Source organism: Lipotes vexillifer, unplaced genomic scaffold (genome assembly GCF_000442215.2).
Source record: "Lipotes vexillifer unplaced genomic scaffold, Lipotes_vexillifer_v1.1 scaffold1272, whole genome shotgun sequence".
Classification (NCBI taxonomy): Eukaryota; Metazoa; Chordata; class Mammalia; order Artiodactyla; family Lipotidae; genus Lipotes; species Lipotes vexillifer.
The window spans coordinates 3,834,989-3,854,486 of NW_006779909.1; the positions used below are offsets into that span (position 1 = coordinate 3,834,989).

General features: G+C 49.0%; 1 protein-coding gene across 1 annotated transcript in view; it reads left to right on the top strand.

The window, feature by feature from the left end:
- SYN2 (synapsin II) overlaps window positions 1–19,498 on the top strand; it is a 147,542-nt gene that overhangs the window by 123,277 nt on the left and 4,767 nt on the right. Inside the window, exons 8-11 of the mRNA XM_007453059.1 lie at window positions 1,381–1,455; window positions 1,885–1,987; window positions 3,153–3,302; window positions 16,197–16,257. Of these exons, the coding sequence (XP_007453121.1) occupies window positions 1,381–1,455; window positions 1,885–1,987; window positions 3,153–3,302; window positions 16,197–16,257 (389 nt within the window). The remainder of the gene's footprint in view (window positions 1–1,380; window positions 1,456–1,884; window positions 1,988–3,152; window positions 3,303–16,196; window positions 16,258–19,498) is intronic.

The following is a 19,498-nucleotide window of genomic DNA, read 5'->3' on the forward strand; positions in this document are numbered from 1 at the left end:
AAGCGCAGCACAATGAAGGAACGAAGAGTCCTGAGTTTTTATCTTGGTATCTACCTGAGTAGATATACACTGCTGGACAAGTCATCTAACCTTTCTGCGTCTTCATCTCCTTGTCTGTAAAGTGGGGGCAGGAATCGCAGCCTATTCACAACAGGGAGGTTGCAGTGAGGCTCTGGCGAGGGATTTGGGAAGGAAGAACCTTGGAAGGTAGTCAGTACTGTACAAATGTGAGGAGCTGTTACTGCCACATCGGTTGGCTCACTGGGCTGGCTCAGGGCTCTGAAGTACCAGCTGTGTGTCTCGATTTCTGTGTCTGAAATCAGATCTCTGAGAGAATACTCCTGAGAACTGCTGAGCAGAGAAGCACGTCATTCCTGTCTTTAGTCATAGTGAGTGATAAGGACAGCAGGTGAAGGGCTCTGTCAGTAGTTGAGCAGGGCTTTTCTGTACCCTAGGCCATCCCCTTCCTCTTGACTGTGTCTGAGTGAAGACTAATAATCTAAAAGCCGTATTTTTGGTATTTTACAGTTTATTTAAAACTGTATCAGTTGGTCCTCATGACAACCCTGTGTTTACAAAGGGATAAGGGAGGCACAGAAAGGTGAAGTGATTCACCCAAGGTCATCCAGCCAGTCAAGAGCAAATCCAGAACCAGAAACCAGGTCACCTGCCTCCTATTTAGCCCAAGACTAGTTGACTCTAACACATGCTCTTGGAGGGGGGGGGGGGGGGAGGGCACGGAAGAGAAGGGGTTGGGGACCTGATTCCATCAGCTGCATGTGATGGATGAGGCAGCTTAAGCCTGAAGAGGTTAACTGACTTGTCCAGAGTCATGTTGCTGATACTGTAGGCCCTCAAGATTAACTACTGAATTAATAAGTGAGCTAGTAAGGAAGCCATGGGGAGATATTCACAGGAACCCTGAGGGTATTTCCAGCATCAATAGAATTCAGTTTGTATATACCAACTCAGCCTAGATACCAAGTGGGTAGGCTGCTGGGAATACAAGACAAAATGTATACCCTCAAGTGATTAATAGACTTGTGGCCAGAAGACTTAGCTCAAATAACTAAAGTAAAAAGTAGGCGCAGGATTTTAAGTGAGGTGTAGGCAAAGTCCTCTCGGTGTTCTAAAGAGAGCAGGTGCTCATCTGGTTGAAAGGATCAGGGAAGGCTCCGTGGAGCCAGAGCAGCCTGGGTGGGACTCTTGTAGAAAGGCGGAGAGCATTGCAGGCCGGGTTGGCGGAGGCAGCCAGGCTCTAGGCTCAGCAGACAGGCCCCCGGCTATTTGCGGGAGAAGCAGGTGGGGAAAGTGGCGGTGAGCCCTCCTCTTGCTGGCCTGGCTCACTGTCTGTCCTGTCCTGGCGGGACCTTGTTGTAGGAGGACGTCGATCTCAGGGAACTGGAAGACAAACACTGGCTCTGCAATGCTGGAGCAGATCGCCATGTCAGACAGGTAAGTAAGGGGAGGCGTCCGTAGATGAGGAGGTGTAAGAAATGATCCCTGCCCAAAGGGAGCCTCTGATCAGGCCAGACAGATGGAACACAAAGGCCCAAGCACCCAGTTAACAAGATCAGGCAGGAATGGGTTATGTACTGAATTGTGGAGATAAAGACCGGACACGCCATAGAAGGTCCAGGAAAGGAGGAGTTACTGTGGGCTGGCATGGCCAAGAAAGGCCGCCTGGAGTAGGTGAGACCTGCCCTGCGCTTGGGAAGGCAGGTAGGATCTGGAAAGCAAAGCAGGAGGGCCCTGTAGACAAGGCAGTGTATTTGATGGGGGTGGAGGGCGGGAGGGATGGGGCGGGGGCTGGGAGAGGTAGAGACAGCAAGGAGAGCATGGGACTAATGCCCCAGCCTCGGGACACCTTCCCCTCCCCTCCAGGTACAAGCTGTGGGTGGACACCTGCTCTGAGATGTTTGGTGGCCTGGACATCTGTGCTGTCAAAGCTGTACATGGCAAAGATGGGAAAGACTACATTTTTGAGGTGAGTCTGGCCCACACAGTATCTCAGCAAGAGACAACCCCCTAGGCTGGAGGCCAGGCTTTCGGCTTGAGACCTACATGGGCAGCACGGACTGCGTTTATGTTAGAGTCTCCTGAGCCCTGGGAAGGTTTCCAGATGACACAGCCAGGGGGTATGCATAGCAAAAACACACCTGCCAGTGGGAGATGTTATTTCTAACTAGCTCAGCTGACCCACACCATTGGTAAGAGATGCCAGACTTGGGTTCCTGGGTCCTAGCCTGCCACTCCTCTGGGAAGACTTTAGTGGTTTTGCCATTCTTGGTCTCAGGAAGCTGGTCTTGGGAATCATTTGGTCCAGTCTGCTCATTTTGCCAGTGAGACAACTGAGGCCTAATGCCGTGAACATGTGCCCAAGGCTACATAGTGAATTGGTGTCTCAGCCTGGACTAGAACTCAGGTCTCCTGGGTGCAGGAGATTCTTCTTAGCCCTTCTATGAGCCTTGAGACACTTGAGTCAGCCTGAGCCTCTGGCACAATTTTGCTGACTCTTTTCCTGTATTAAAGGGAGCGTCAGTGGCCATATAGTCTTTCACACACATTCCCATCCAGTCTTCCCAGGAGCAGCAGAGGCCCCTTGCCAAGAATTGGTGGTATTTGCAGAGGATTCACGTCAGGAGCCCAAGGTGGGCTCGGCATCTACTCCATGGTCTGCTTGGCATGTAACTTCTGGATGGTCATACCTTCCACCTCTCGGTGGGCCTCAGTTTTCTTATCCATGAATGAGAGAGTTGGACTACAGAGTCTATGATCCTGGGCAAGCAGACACTCCCTCAAGGAGAGTATTGATCTGGACCTTGAGGTACAGGAAAAGTTGGATTGGTGGTGAGAAGAGAAGGCATCCTCTCTCCTTGCTCTCTCTTTCTCCCCACCACCTTCAGCCACCAGACTGAAGTCTCACTGAGCCCTGGCATGGGTGAAGTCTGGGGGAGGCCCAAGGCAAAGGCTTGCAGGAGAAGGGGATAAAGGCCAGTATATGCCAAGGAGCATTCTTCCAGCCGAAGACAAAAGCACCAACTTCACCCCAACCTCTCTCTGCTGGCTTAAGTCCTGCTCACTCTGAAAGACTGTACCAGGCCTTGGATGTTTCCAGGCCCTTTCCTAATCTGGGCCACTTCCTCCACCAGGTCATGGACTGTAGTATGCCGCTGATTGGGGAACACCAAGTGGAGGACAGACAGCTCATCACCGAACTGGTCATCAGCAAGATGAACCAGCTGCTGTCCAGGACACCTATCCTGTCTCCTCAGAGACCCTTAACCACTCAGCAGCCACAGGTAAGCAGGGAAGAGACAGAGGAGAGCCAAGAACCATTGCCAAGCCCACTGCTCTGGACTGGTGGCTCTAGGATGGAGCAGAGGTCAGATACCTAGAGGCCTGCATGGGCTCTGTGTAGCCTTTTCCTTCTCCCTCTCTTTCCCCTCCCTCCCCTTTGGACACCTGCTTATCTTCTACCAGCCCTTATAGAAACCTTCTCATTAGCGAGCTGCAGGGTCACCTTTAGGACTTTCCAGAGATGGAGCACTGGCTCCCTTCCCTCTGAACTTGAAGACTCCAGGGAACCAGAACCTCTTTCCCCTGGGACTTTTAAACTGGGAGGTATTTGAGGAAGGGCTCGATCAGATCTCTCATTAGCTGTTCACTGCCTGAGAGGTCTGCCGCATTTGTAGAGAAAGAAGGGTAATTCTGAGAAATCTCTTGGTCTGGAGAGAGGGGAGAGTCAGGTCCCTCATTCTGAGCGAGAGTGACAAGGTAAAACTCATATTCGAGTTCTGCTTTCCTTCCTGAGGGAGACGAGGCAGCTTTCTCCAGTTGACTGTGGTGTATGACTCCGGGCAGTCACATTCACAGTGACAGTATTCCAGCTGCAGGTCTAGTGGGAAGTCCACACTCAGGTTTTTGTGAAACCTCAGGCCCTGTGGCACTAGAGTGGGCTAAAGACAGTCATCTAGGAGGTAGCTCATTTTTCAAAAATATCGCCAAACTCTTCTCTCCACCGTATAATAGAGTAGTAAGAACTTGGGACAGTGAATCCAAGAACTGAGTCCTAGACTAGCTCTTCCCCTAAACAGCTCTGTGACTCTGGGGGGAAGTTACTACCCTTTCCAGGGCTCAGGTTTTATCCCTTATAATGAAAATCTCTCAGCAATCTTGCTTTCGAGATCCTACTTCAGTTAGGGAGGTGGAATAGAATAGTGATTCAGAATGTGGGCTTTGAAGCAGGAACTATCCAGATTTGAATCCTGGACCGTCCATTTACTGGCTTTGTGACCTTGAACGAGGACCGTATCTGTGGCTCAGGAGAGATCTAAACAACAGCCCTTATTTTCTAGGGCTGTTACAAGGATCAGATGAAGTGAAGAACCTAACACATGGCATAGCACATGGTAAATGCTCAGTAAAGGCTACCTGTGTTGTTACATAAGCAGCCTCTGGGTGTGGGTTCCCTACAGCCTTAGGCTTTGAGATCATCACTCCCTTTTCTAAAGATCAGTGCTGGGATTATACTGCAATCAGGAGCCAAGTAATTGGATTCTTGAAATCTTTCAGTAAGAAAGAAGAAAAGGAGGGGGAGAGGGCAAAAAAAAAAAAAAAAAAAAAAAGATAAAATAGTCTGGATTATTTAGTATAGAAGCAAATTAGCCCACGTTTATCTTCTCATCATTTGAACATCACAGAATCGTAGCATAGAAACATAGAAACATCTGTGCTGTCTTTGGGTATCCAAGTTGAGAGTGGCCCCATGTGGCGGGATGTTACCATAGATTAGCTCTTGTTTGTTTCACACCTTCTATAGGTGGCTCACGCTCTGGGGGCCTCTGACCAAGTGCAAGAATCTGTTCCTGTGCTTCAGGAATGTAGTCACTAGATAATTAGGTAGGGTAATTAGGAGAACACACTTTAGTTGCTTGTTAGAGATACAAGCCCATTATTTGAATATTGTACTTAACTAGAGGTGATAAAAAGATTTTCCCGGTTAAAATAATATGAGGCCCGCAGTAGATTTTATGATTTTGTAAATCTGATGGAATCAAGGTGTTTGCGTCCTAGTCTTGCCTTTTAGTCCACACTGTCTCAGTGATGGGATTGGCAGATTGATGTTCATTCCTGCTCTAGAGGAAAAGTGACAAGAGCTCCCTTCCCCCCTTACCCACTGAGAAGTACAGAGAATATCTGGTAGCTGCTTAAAGAATTTATGACAGAGTAAGAGAGCCTGATGCTGCCCAGGCAAGATAAACAAAAATGGGCTGCTCTGGGATTCTGTGAGGGTTGCTTAAGTACTTTTATAAATGTGTGCAACACTGTCTTGGCCTCCTAAAGGGAAATCATCCTGACTTGAATGAAGGCTACGCTGAGAGTCAGGAGACCTGAGTTCAGCCTGTCCTTGCCACTGACTCACCAGGTTAGCTTGGTAGATTTCTTTCTATTTCTTTGCCCCAGCATCTCTGCGTGTATAATGAAGGGTTGAACCAAAAAAAAATCGCTAAGATCTCTTCTAACAATAAAATTTAGATTATATGAAAATGATAGAAGTTCAATCACAAAGAAAGAATTTACCAAAAAAAGTGTTTTCACCCAATGAAAGCATTGATTCTTCTTTCATATAAGTCCCTTACTTTGTAAACATGACATATTTCAGCTTAAATATTTTAAAGAGAAATATGTCAGAGTCAAGGCAGGAAACCTGGTAGGGAATGAGCTTCCCTAAATATAGGCACACCTGCAAAACTTCTTTATAGCGAAGCCAGTCTGGCTTCAGGGTTTTTCTCTGCTGAGCCTTACATTTGAAGTTACAACAGAAACTGTAAAACTGTGGAAAGCACACCACGCTGGGAGTCAAGACACTCAGGAGCTAGTCTCACTCTGCCGTGACATTACATGACCGTGGGTAAGTCATTTCCCATCTCTAGACCTGTTTCCTCACCTATAAAATGGAATTGGATTAGATGATCTTTAGATCCCTTTCAATTCTAAGGTCACATGAAACCTGGAGTCAGCCCAGCTGCAAAGTCTAAAGGCCCTTAAGGCCTCCACAAGACTACCCTCACTCCTGACAGCAGCAGGAAGTTCAGATAGTTCCCCAAACCACCCTCGGGTTCAGTAATTCTCTGGAAGGACTCACAGAACTTCCTGAAAGCTATTATACTCACAGATGTATTATTGGAAAGGATACAGGTCAAATATAAGTGAAAGAAGGATGCATAAGGCAGAGTCTGGGAGGGTTCCGAACACAAAGCTTTTGTCCTTAAGATGCATTATCCTCTGGCATCCGTATGTGATAAGGCACATGGAGTGTTGCCAACCAGGGAAGCTCACCTGAATTTCAGTGTTCAGAGTTTTTGTTGGGGTTTCATTTTGTAGGCTTGCTTGCTTGCTTGATCACCTCCTTGAACTCAGTCTCCAACTTTCCCCTCCCTGGAGGTCAGTCTAATACCAAGGGGCCTGAGGGGCCCACCATCAGTCACTTCATTATCATGCACCATCAGGTGGGCTGAGGGGCCCCCACCTTGAATAACAGAGACTCTCCTGTCACTCAGGAAATTCCCAGAGTGTAGAGGCTACTTTCCAAGTGGGGGAGGGGGGTGTGAGTAAAGGCCAGATCTGTCTTTGGGCAAGGCCAAATTCTTTACTACGTACATAATTTAATTAATTTAGCAAATGTCTCTCAAATACTTTCAAGCCTTATTTGTCTGTGTTTTCACTGACTAGCACAGGCCTACCCCAAAGTATGTGCTTAAAATTAGTTAATAGACTTAGGGCCACAGTGATAAATGCAGGACCCTCATACCATCCTAGCTTGCTGTGCCCTCGCCATGCTGGTAAGGGCCTTTGCATTAGCTGTGTCTTCTTTCTGAAGTGCTCGTCCCGTATTTTTGCATTGCTGGCTCTTTCATGATTGTATAACATATTTCCTAAACCCTCCAATCCAAAGTTGCCACCTAGTCACTGGCTACCACCCCTCCCCTTTTAAATTTTCTGCACATCACTTGCTATCAGCTACGATCATTCTCATCTGTGTTTCTTTGTCTCTTCCACTAGAATGTCGGCGCCTCAAGAGTAGGGCTTGTTCGCTGCTGTGTCCCTCAGGTCTGGCAGAGTAGCCAGCCCCTGGCAGCCACTGGATGGATGTACCCTGGGTATACTAAGGAGGGGTGGGGGCATGGTCTGCCCAGGTACAGTCTATTGTGGGTAGAAAAGTTGAACAACAATAACAAAACTAATCTGTCTGCTTTTTATTATCACCACGTGACAGCAATTCTATATAAACAACAGTGATAAACCACTCCCACCTACCCCTCCCTTGATCTGCCATTGCAATATGTGTTTGTTGGACGAGTTCCCGGTTGGAATAAGTGTCTTTAACAGCCCTAGCAGCATATTCGAGTTGGTGTTGGGATTCTATGAACAATTTTAGTAGAGTGCAAATGGAAGAGATGTAAACCAAAGCCTGTTACCTAGGTCCCCGCCAGGACTTTGAATGGTGAGCTGAGCCCTCAGGTGCTGCCACTAACTCACGTTCCACTCCTCACGGTCAGGCCCCTCTTGCTGGCCTCTTTCTTCTGTGGCTCTGGCAGCTCAGGCTGCGAGAGCTTCTGGCCTGAGTCACAAGCCCTAGATGCTGCTTCTTGCCCAGTGTTCTAGGTCAAGACCAGGACAGACTTATGACTAGCCATTTGTCTACCTTTCTCTCTTTCTCCCTCTCTCTCCTTGCCTACAGCTCCCCCATTAAAGCTTTCATTTCTTTGACTCTAAAAGAGAGCCTAAAGGAGGTTAGGGACAGGGGAGGTGAGCAGAGGGCCTCCCTTATCTTGTTGTCAGCCAACTGCCTAGACCAAAGTGGGTTAATTATAGGAAACAGAGAGCAAAGTCATGGGGCTGGGCCCAGGCCACCTGCTGTGCCCAGTTCTGAGGGTGTAAGAGGCGCTAAGTCTCTGAGAGCAGGGAGGGGGTGAGTGGCAAAGCCTTCTCTGGCTGATGACAGCTTGGCCTCAGCCTGGCTGGCTGGCCTGCCGGCTTTAGGGCTGCCCTGAGAGTTGGCCACGGCAAAGGACCCTCTACCCTGGAGTGCCTTAGGGATACTGTTCTCAAGGTGGCAGTGACACCTGGTGGCCAGTGGTGGCCAAAGCCTCTAGGCTATTTACCTACAGAACCTCCTCCCTGTAGGCCTGCTCTCCCCTCTCCGTCACACTCACTGATCCTGGGGTCTGTCGTCTGGAATCTGAGCTGGGCCTTACATCCTGGGGCTCTGGAGAGGTGCTACTTCTGAGGCTCGGGGGAGCCAGGGAGAGAACTGCAGGTGGACAGAGCTTTCAGGTCATGCCTGCAGAGGTGGTGTCCTAGGGTTCTTCTTCCTGCGGCTAGTCTGTTTTCATTCCCCATTACATGGCTCCCGTTTTATTTTCCTGTAAAATCTTCCAGAGCCAAAGGGCTGAATTGCTAATGAAGGGATTTCGGACACCATGGGCTTTCTATTTGGCTATGGGTTAGACCCATGAGAAGGGATTCTAAGAGTCAGCCTTTGGAAACATTAATACACATAATGTGTCCAGGAGGAAGGTGAGGCCTTCTCCCCGATCTTGAGCTGATCAGAGCACACCTCCAGTGTTGCTTCCAGTCTGAGGGCCACAGCATAACAAGGACGAACTCTAACTGGACCGTGCTCAGAGGAGGGAGACCTAGAGGTTGGGGCATTTGGCAGATCTGTTCTATGAGTAAAAGTTAAAGGGGCTGTCGTGAAGCAGCAGTAGTCTCAAGGAGCCCATGACTCAGTATCTTCAGCTCTCCAACAGCTGTCATGGGGCAGAACTGGTGCCAAAGGCAAACCTACTGGAAGACGTGAGTAAAGTCTCTGATGCTAAGAGAGGAAATGGCTGTTCGGGAAAGCAGTATGTGGCTGCCACGTCACTGCTGATGTCCAAGCCACTTGTCAGGCACATTGTGAAAGGCTGGGCTGGGGGCTAGGGCTGTTGGAACAGGCAACTTTTAAAAATCTCCTTCCAGATCTAAGATGCTGTGATCCAGGCCGTGTGCTAGCCACAGACCTGGGAAAGGCAGTGATGAGTGTTCCGAATTGAGGGACTGAGGCCTGATAACCTCTGGCCTCTGCCGGGGCATTATGCAAGTCCTTTTTCCCCGGCTCTCTGGTCTAAAGAGATACTCAAAAACCTTTCCAGCCAGGTCTTTCAAGCTACAAAGGGCTCATAAAGATGAAGTCTCTTGAGTGCAAGGAGACCAAGATTGAGAAGGGGTTTCATTGGAGTCTAAAGGGCCATGCAGTTAAGGGGGAAACACAACTCAGATCCCAAACACGGGACTAAGAGGGCTTCCTTCAGTTTAGAAGAAGTAAATTTCAAGGAAAGGCCTTCCTGCTTCCCACAGCTGGACTGCTTTAGGGAATTTGTTCCCCTGTGAGTATAAGCTGAAAATGTGAGATTTGAGGCAGGTTCAGATAAAGTCACTAGTGACCAGGTCCCTTAACAGACTATTCAGGGAAACTGACTATTTTGGGGCTGTCTTAACTTTTAAGGGACATCTTTAATCACTTGTAGCTGACATTCTGACCTCGGGTGACCTGGCCCTCTGGGTCCCCATGGGGCTCATGGACCGCGCCACAGGACATTTCTTGTGTCGTTAGGAAATCACTGATTATGCGAGGGCTCCAATCCGATGAGCTCTGCCCTTGGAGCAGCAATTCCCCTCACAAAAGGAGGAGGAGCTCATCCTTGGGTGCCTTTTATACCCTTTCAGAAGAAGGCAGTTGGGCACTGGGGACTGCAGGAGTGATCCCAGAAAGGTCCCAAGGTGCCTGAAAACACGCTGTCCCCTTTGCTCTGGCTGAACCTACAGCCTCCCGACCACATTCCTTCCCGCTGCCTCATTCCCCCTGGGGTCCTGGACCGGGGGAGTGGGGCCTGGGGAGCTGATCAGAATAGCTCTGTGGCGTGTCCGGCGAGGCACTTGGCCTGGCCTCTTTCCTGGGGCCAGACCCTGAGACCCTTTCTCAATTTCCTGTCTCAGATATGCTGAGCAAGCACAGGCTTTCCTCCATGGTGGGGCAGCTGGACTCAGGCCAGCAGCTCTCAAGAGTTGAGTCAATGTCTTTCCTTCCTCAGCTTTCCAGCCTGCTGGGACCTCAGATAGGAGCTCCTCTCTCCCAGCTTGTCTGCTGAAAGCCACAGGATGGCAAATTAAAGGTGCCTTTGGCAAAAACCCACAAACCCTCAACCGTGGACTTGGTTTCTCGCCCAGACCTGTGATTTCCTTTCCCGTCAGCTCAAGAGCTGACATTTACTGCTTTTGAAGTGACTTTTCTGCATCTTCAGGGACCTCGCTGGGACAAGTCAGTGATACAAGTCAGAGGGCATGGCATAGCTTAGCCCAGAGTCCACACCCTACCCCGCCCACCCAACAATATCTTCTCCACTGATGCATGAAATCCTACCATTAAAGCGTCATGCCTTTGGATTGATATTTATTATTATTCAAATAATAGTAATGATGCTCATATCATTACTTTACCTGGCACTTTATGACTTACAAAGCACAGCCATTATTTTAATCCTCACAACCTTTACGTGAGCTGGTATTTCTGACTCTGTTTTACATATCAGCAAAGAGAATGCCAGTGATTTGTCCAAGGTCACACAGCTTATAAGCAAGAGAGCTGGATCTTCTGGTCCCCAGTTCCAAGGACGCTCTGCCGTAACCTGCACTGGGCCCTTTTGATGTTCCACCAGAGCACACAGATGGTAAGAATGGAGAGAGCTGGCCCTTGTGCTGTGTGGGGGGAGCCCTCGCCCTCCTCCTCGTACAGCCCTGTTCTGAACCTCCCAACCTGGAGGCACCCGTGCTTCACCAGCTCTCTCCTGCTCCCCTCTCCCTGGCTTCCCTGGTCACGAAGGCCAGTGGCCTCAGCATAGCGGGACCCGAGCCCTGTCGGCTTGGGTGGGGAGCAGCAGCAGCCTCCCCTCAAAGCCTGTGCCTGCAGGACACCTCCCTGCGTTCTTGCTGGGCCCAGGACTGCACAGCTAAGGAGGGCTCGTCTCTTACCGCAGACACCTAAAGAAGCGAAAAGTGTATGCAGGGCTTCACGGAGGCCCAGAGCCGGAAGGGCCTGTAGACGTCGCCTGCCTGCGACTGCACGAGCCCATCCACAGCATCTCTGACAGTTTGTCCAGGCCCTGCTTGAGCCCTAACGCCAGGAGGCTCACTACTACCCACACCAGCCCTTGACCTTGGTCAGAGTTACACTTGACTAACTTTGATCTTCTGTTCAGTCTGGAGGCTTCCCCAGTTACCGCGTTTAATCCTTAGACTTGGCTCATTTGGGAAACTGAGACTCAGAGATGAAGTAACTTGCCCAAAGTCCCATGAGGAAAGATGTCATTTCACACTTCTCACCATCCTGTCTGCTCCATGTACCCATTTTATTCCACTGGTGTCCACCTTAAAAAAGGTACCCAGAACTGATGATTACAGTGCTCTCTTGTGAGGCTTATCAGCCCAAAGAGCAGTGGACCTGTGACCTCCTCTCGCTGGGACACTGATGCACCTCCAGCTGCATCACATTTTTGGCAGCAGCATTACAAGCTGACACCCTCTGAGCCTGTCGTCTTTCTCTAAGCCCAGGGTTGTTTGGGGGTTTTCCTCATGCTGCTCTAAGGCCATTTATTCTCCTTTTTTGTGTGCAGCTGGGCACGAGCATTGGACCTCACATTCTTACCTGTTTGAGTCAACTCAGCTTCCTGAGGGAAATGCTGCAGCTCAATCTGGCCCTGAGTTCCTGCTGTGGGCTGGCTACAGGCCAGACTTTGGCAGTGACGCCAGAGTGGCCAGACTTCTGTGGAATGCGGCATCCCAGGCGGCTCTTGGTGACTGGAGACAGATTCCATGGTAGCCAAACCCCATAGGGAATAGGCCCCCAGCCCCAGCAGACAGAAGGCTTGTAGGCAGGGCCAGAGAGTCTCAGCCTGGCAAGGGACAGTCCTGGGGGACTCTCCTGGCTCCCATAACCCCTGGGAAGTCTTCAGTCCACAGGCTCCAGGGGGCGGGGGCAGGAGAAGCTCCCTAGGCGCCAGACAGGGGTGGCCAAGGCACATTCCCAGGCTCCAGTGGAAAGGAGGTTTCTGGGAGCTCTTCCCCTGAAGCTTTTGGAAGGGAACTTTTGGGCTCAGTTCATCCTTGGGTGTCTCGTTTGTATATTTCTGAGGCTGAGGAGAGCCAGGACCAGGCTTCGTGGTATGACTGCCCCTATCAGCTCATGCTGTGAGTTTCCCCATCAGAGCTTAATCTGTGGGATTTTTAAAGTTTTTCCTGGGCTTATAGGTTCTCAGAGTTTGGAAGATAAACTGTAGTGTTCATCTAGTCTATTTCATATTCAATAAAGGTATATTCCCTACTGTATCTTTGTTAGGTAATTTGCTAGCCTCTGCACGAACATACCCATCCCCCAAGACGGCCTCTTCCACTGTTTTTTACTATAGGAAGTTCTTCCTGTAAGTGAAAGTCTACCTGTTGGAGCTTTTGCCCACTGGCCCTTCTTCTGCCCTTGTGCCCTGTGGTCTTCCGTAACCGTCTCTGAAGACAACAATTCTCTGGGAGGAGAGCACCTTAAGCTGCCCTTGATCAATGTCTGAGGTGAATCATTGGCAGCTGCCAGTGGTACCAAGTGAGGCCCTGGGGGAGGGGACCGGCAAGTGCCCCTAGTGGCTGCACGCACTGTATGAGAGGGTATTCCATTATGAGAGTGAGACCTAAGAAGCAACAAAGCTTCAGAGGAAAAGGCCCCGTCAGCATCACCACTACCATCATCTGTCGTATCTTTTGTAGTACCTGCCAGGAACAGGTACTTACAGATATCTCGATAGATGTCTCAATAGATAGATAGGTAGGTAGGTAAGTAGGTAGATAAATAGGTAACCTCACTTTATATCATAGACACCATTTGAAGAAAGGCTAGTGCAGGAGAGAAAATGACTTGCCCGATGTTCCAAAGCTAGTAAGTAGGAGATTTAGATTTAACCCACCGTCTTCCTAACCCCAAAGCCCAAATTCCTCAGTCACTCTGTTGCCCAATCTTAAAGACTTACTATTGGAGACCCAACAGCAGTGTGTGTGTGTGTGTGTGTGTGTTGGGCGGGGTTGACACCCAGCTTGGGTAAAAAGGCAGCCCTGGTATCCTGTGCGCCCATTACCAAACACCATCCTGCAGACTTCTCTTCCAGTTGGCAGCCAGGCCAAGAGAAAGTAGAGCTCACAATGGGAAAGAACTCTTGGGACTGAAGTATCCCTACCATGACTGGATTACTCAGGCTTGATGTAAGAAAAGGGAACAATTTCTGCTTCTCCAAGACTTGTTTTGACTTTCCCTTCTGCACCTAATATGCAGGCACATGTAGCAGGCCTCATGTTTAATTCGCTAACCTGAGCATTTTCAGAGCTGCTAATCAGAGTTGATATCAAATACAGTGTGGTTTAACATCTATGGTTTAACAACGTTTTTCTCATAAAAGACTTCTACTCTACTCCGTTTTGGACTTCACTGTTGCTGCATGGTCATTTATCTAATAAGCATTTATTAAGGACCTCTTATGTGCTCCGTCCCGTGCTTGATGACATTGGTAAAATGGCGATAGTCTTAAATTTTCCAAAATACTCCCAATTTTAAGTATTTTTCCCTTTTCAATAAATAGTTACCATATCAGACCATAAATCCCAATTTTTCTGTGGAAAAAAATGGGCACTGTAATTGTTAGGAATTCATGAGAAGATGTGAAGACTCATAGCCCATGCCCTCAAGGATCTGGCAGCCTCCCTAGAAGCATCATCCCAGTCTTCAGGATAACAAGACAGTCTGTTAAGTGCTATTGTAGGATTTCAGAGAGGAGATCAGAATTGAAAGGGGCAATCAGGGGAGAGATTTCATGGATGAGGTAGAATTTGACTTAGACCTCCAGGATATGTTGGGTTGGATTGGTAGAAAAGGAGAAAAGGTATTTCTGGAGGGTATTTAGCATAAACATTGGAGTGGCCTAAGTTTAGAACATGAGGGAGGTAAGTTTAGAACATGAGGGAGAGAGGCTAGAAGGGCCAGTCCAGCCATGCTGAAGCAAGTTTCTGGTGTCAGCCTGAAGAATGTGGACGTCATCCTGTGGGCAATGGGAAGAGAAGGTCAAACGGCCTGGGCTCACATGCCAGTTGCCTCTGCATGACCCTGGGCAAATTACCTGCCTTAGTTGGCCCTCAGTTTCCTTATCTAAAAATTAGGGATGTTGATACCTCATAGAGCTGTTGTGAGGTTTAAGGGAAATACTGCATAAAATTGTCCATCATGTTACCCAGCACTATATAGTGTTAGCTATAAATTATTTAGAGCAGTAAACTGATACAATTAGAAAAGGGGTTTAAGAGGATAATAGGTATCCAGAACATCTATTGGAGAAGAGACTAAAGATTTGAGAGACTATTCTAGTAGTCTAAACAGGAAATGATACAGGCCTGACCAGAGTTGGTCAAGAGGAGATGGTGAATCTTAGATGCCAAGAAGGAAAAACTGATGGGTCTTGATTGCTGACTGGATGGTGTGGGCTGTAGCTGGCTTATTGGGTGTGGGTGTTTCATTGTCGGGTGATCCATCACCTCGTGGATCCCATGAAAGTCCTTGGAAGAAAGGAAAGGAAATGTGGGTGTTCTTGCTGTGATCTGTGAGAGGTCGGGATTGTAGATAGAACGGGCACCCTCTGATGCAGTGGCACCAGGACATTTCAAAGGCCCCCTGCCTCCTATCTGAAATCCTGTTGGTAGAACTGTGACAGCAGTGCTGTCATTAACAGACGATAATACTGGAGAGGGTAGCGCTTCTGCTCTCCCAGTAGTGGAGCTGAAAACGGGCCTGAAGGCCAGATCGGAGGCCCATGGGAATGGGAAACAGTTTTAGTGTGGGAGTAGGGCTGGGGGGCCTGTCACAAGGGAGAGGAGCAGTGAAAGAGGAAGTGGGGTGTGCTGAAGACACGCTGAGCCTCTCACAGCCTTGCCTCCGAATCTCCCTCCTTTTTTTTTTTTTTTTTTTTTTTGCGGTACGCGGGCCTCTGTGTTGTGGCCTCTCCCGTCGCGGAGCACAGGCTCCGGACGCGCAGGCTCAGCGGCCATGGCTCACGGGCCCAGCCGCTCCGCGGCACGTGGGATCCTCCCGGACCGGGGCACGAACCCACGTCCCCTGCGTCGGCAGGCGGACTCTCAACCACTGCGCCACCAGGGAAGCCCCCGAATCTCCCTCTTTGACATCACCATCTGCACACTCAGCAGCCCCCAGGCTTCATGGAGCGTTTCCCCCTTGCCAAATTCAAGCTCCAAATGCTCACTGCCTTTGGTACAAATGTTAGACAAACTGAAGTCACATGCATCTTTGATCCCGTTGGGGCATAATCAGAATCACAGCTGGGAGGAGAGGAAGCCTGGGAGGAGGGCCATGTTGTTGGGTAAAATGCAATTATGCTGTTAGAGAGGGAAAAACAGCTTGGCCTTGAGCACTGTTACAAACATTAACACCTTACTCCTTCCCTCTGGTTAAGGAGGGTCCTGGGACACAAAAAAAGACTGCCCCCTCCTTCAAGTCCTTCCCTGTGGGAGTTCCAGCCCAGCTCAAAGAGCGGCTCTGACCCCTGAGTCAGCCCCAGAGCTGATCCCACCCCAGAGTTAACTCCACAGGAGAAGTGAGCCAAGGCTAGGCTAGCCACCTGGTGCAGCCCCCACTGGCACTCCAGCCACTCTCAGGAGTTTGGTGTTGATCCTTCCTCAGGAAGCTGGGCCTGTGAGTGCCAGGGGAGCTGGGCCTTGGGCAGCCCCCAGAGAAGAAACCAGATGCTGTTGGAAGTCTCAAAGCTTCTAGAAAGAGGGTCTACAACGGAGTGAAATAATGAAAAGAGGGTAAGGAGGTGTCAGACACTTTTGTCAGAGTGGTTCTAAGCCCCAGGCTGCGTACACTTGGGCCCCAGCAATAACCCAGAGGCTGAGAGTCCCTTTGAGGCGTTTCCGGAACAGCAGAAGCCCCTGGGCCAGATCCCGCTGGATCCCACCGGATCCCTCTGCAGCCTTGCCACAGAGCCACAGGGTTTCTCTTTGCAATCTGCTTGGAGTTTTGTTTGTATCTCTTTTGCATTTTTGTCTTCCAGAGTGGAACACTTAAGGATCCGGACTCGAGCAAGACCCCACCTCAGCGGCCAGCCCCCCAAGGTTGTTTACAGTATATTCTCGACTGTAATGGCATTGCAGTAGGGCCAAAACAAGTCCAAGCTTCTTAAAGCGATTGGTAGTTAAGTTTTCAAAGCAGAAATTTTAAGCCAAAAACAAACAAGGAAAGAAAGGAAAGCGGGGAGGGGAGCAACAGACCCTCCCATTGGTGCCATTTCTGCGTTTTTTCAAGGCTGACTGGACTGTGTTTTTCCTATGCAGTGTCAGTGCCTCTGTCTGGTTGTTTACCTGTTCCTGTTCGTGCTTGTAATGCTCACTTATGTTTCTCTGTATACCTTGTGATTCCAGGGCTGTTTGTCAACAGTGTACAAAAGAATTGTGCCTCTCCCAAGTTCAGTGTGACTAGCTTCTGGGTGGTTTGATAGTATATTTTAATTACATAATGTGGGGTGAAATAGGACTGGGTGGGGGGGTGGACAGGGGAGAAACAAAGACCACAAAAATAAAACCCAACTCCCCTCCTTCTCCCCCCAGACTCACATAAACTGCCCCCCACCCCCTGCTTACCTCCATGAGTGTGCTTGGGATCTTCAATGAACTGTGCTTTTTGCTTCCTTTCTGCATGACTAGGGTAAATAGATAGAAGTTTAAGAGATTTTCGAGGTCTTATTTCCGTAGCTTCATCCGTTGAATCTGAAGGCATCCATCTTTTTCTCCATTTGCTAAAGTTTGGTGCATTTGAGTTTATGTGAATAAGCTGGCCGTGCCTGTAGAGCTCTTGTGTTTTCAGTGATGACGTGAAATATAAAGAATAAGCTATTTCCAGGAGCGTGTTCTGTATCTGACATCCCAGTGTACCCTTCGTTTTAATTATTAACTAATTAGCTATGAGATTAGACCAAAAAAAAAAAAAAAAATGGGGCCGCTGATGTGCAATATCAAAGTGAACTTGTGAGTATTTTCCCTGTGTTCATCTTAGTCCCTGTAAGTTTTTTCTACTTTGCCGTTTCTGAATTGGCCATCTGTGCGCTTCTGTGGAACTGAGGCTGCTTCGTTTTCCCCAAAGCTTACTGTGTACAGAGATGATTCTTTAGCAATTTGGGACATAGAAGGCAGGGAGCTACTGAGAAGTCTGGGAAGGATTCAACCATTCTTCTCTTGGCCTCTCCTGAGGCATCACGACATGGGAGCGAATCGAAACTGTCCCGTTTCCCTCGAGTGGGTACACTGCCTCCAGAACTCTGAGGTGGGCACCTGCTTTAGTTGTCAGCTGTTCCAAAAGCCCTCCAGAGTCCAGAGAATGAAGAGCTTTATCTTTCCTGAGAGGGACTGTCTCAGATTTTAGCTTGTGTATTTGGGGCCGTTGGTCCACAGCGGTGGCTCTTAAAGAGCCCTCACCCGTTTGTCCTCTTTCCTCCGACATGCAGCTCCTGGGCAGGGATGAGGCAGTTACTAGACCACGCCTCGGGTCAGTGCCTCATCTTGCCATGTCCTGGCCAGGCCAGGATCGGGCACCAAGTGGCCTCCTCTAGCACCATGGGCTGCGGGAGTTCACGCCAGCAGTTTGCCTTTTGGAAGAGTGCTTCTAGCTCTACTTTTTTTTGTTTTTTTGTTTTTTTGTTTTTTTGTTTTTTTTTTTCTTGCGTTATGCGGGCCTCTCACTGTCGTGGCCTCTCCCATTTGCGGAGCACAGGCTCCGGACGCGCAGGCTCAGTGGCCATGGCTCACGGGCCCAGCCGCTCCGCGGCATGTGGGATCTTCCCGAAACGGGGCACGAACCCGCGTCTCCTGCATCGGCAGGCGGACTCTCAAGCACTGCGCCACCAGGGAAGCCCTCTAGCTCTACTTTTGCATTCCCTCTCACTTCTGTACTGACATGTCACCTTTCTGGATTGCCAGGTTTGAGGAATAACTGGTGTTGGTGGTGTGTAACCTGATTTCTGTGTCAAGGGGCACGTGCCCTGGTTTCTGTCTTGATTGCTGGCAAATTCTGAGCTACAGGGAAATGAACTGAGTGTGAATGTTCTTGTCCGCGATTCCTCCCTTAGACGATGTAGATGCCGATGGTAGTCGATCTGTTGTAAATATATACATATATATGCAGTTAAGCACTTCCAGGTGGGTTGCATAAGAATCAGGTCCTTAAATACCTCCCAATCTGATGAAATGATAGAAAGGAATAAAGAAACATTTCCCAGAATGGAGGAATACATTTTATTTTTTTAATTTATTTTTGTCCAAGCGGTGAGCTGACGGTGGTGTTGCTTCTTTGCATGTGATCAGTGTGAACATTCAGGTGCTTTTCATGTGACATTTGTGAGCCACAAATATGAAGTTGCCGTTTGAATTTAGTCAGGCTCCAGGGTGGTGTCAGCCACGGTCTATCAGGTGAGGGAGAAAGGGACTAGGGCTCCCTCCCAGGGCCAAACACAAGCAGACAGCACACCCTGACTGTCCTGTGCCCTCAGGCAGCATGCTAAGGACAACTCTGTGGCCTGGGGCATCCGTGTCACAGTATAGGATTGCCGTTCAGGTGTTTTGTACCCATTTCTTTTCTGATGTTGTCGCCTTTTTTTGTACCAATCCAGCTGGGAGAACCTCAGCCAATGCTGGAAGTGTGATTGAAGTACCTCTCTCCTGTGACTCTTGTACAGCTTAATGTGCAATAAAGGAAAAGTTATATCTGTCTTCAGTGTTAAGTTGTAAAGTTTCTGGCTATTCAAGCATCTCTGTACAGTTGGGAAAGCACTCAGGGTTCTGGTACAAGAGGCTGAGCTATCAGCCTGCGGTACTTTACAAGAAAATGCTGATACAAATGATGTCAGACTTTGGGAGAGGCAGAAACTGGTTAATATGCAATATGCTCTGCTCATCCGTCATCTTCACTAGTTTCTGATTTGAACTTAGAACTTCTTCAACATGCAAAATCTCAGTCATTTACTCATTTACTCATTTATGTGTAACTCACCCTGGTATTAATCGGTCATTGATGATAAAGTGGAGTCCATGCCGTGTAGACGGGAAACTGGCTTACGATCATGGATGTACTATGGTACAGGCGTACAGTTCTGCCTCTCCAGAGGGTACAGGTGTCCTGGTGTTTCTAGAAAGCTAAGTTACAGTACAACTCTTAGCTGTCGTTGAGTTTCTGTAAGCCAACTCCTTCCAGTGGGCACGTGAACGTGGACTCTGGGATTGAGACTGAGAAATGAGATCTCCAGGTCACCAGATGGTTTTCTGTCTCACGCTGGGAGAAAGGGATCCTGGTCCTTCTGGGCGGGGG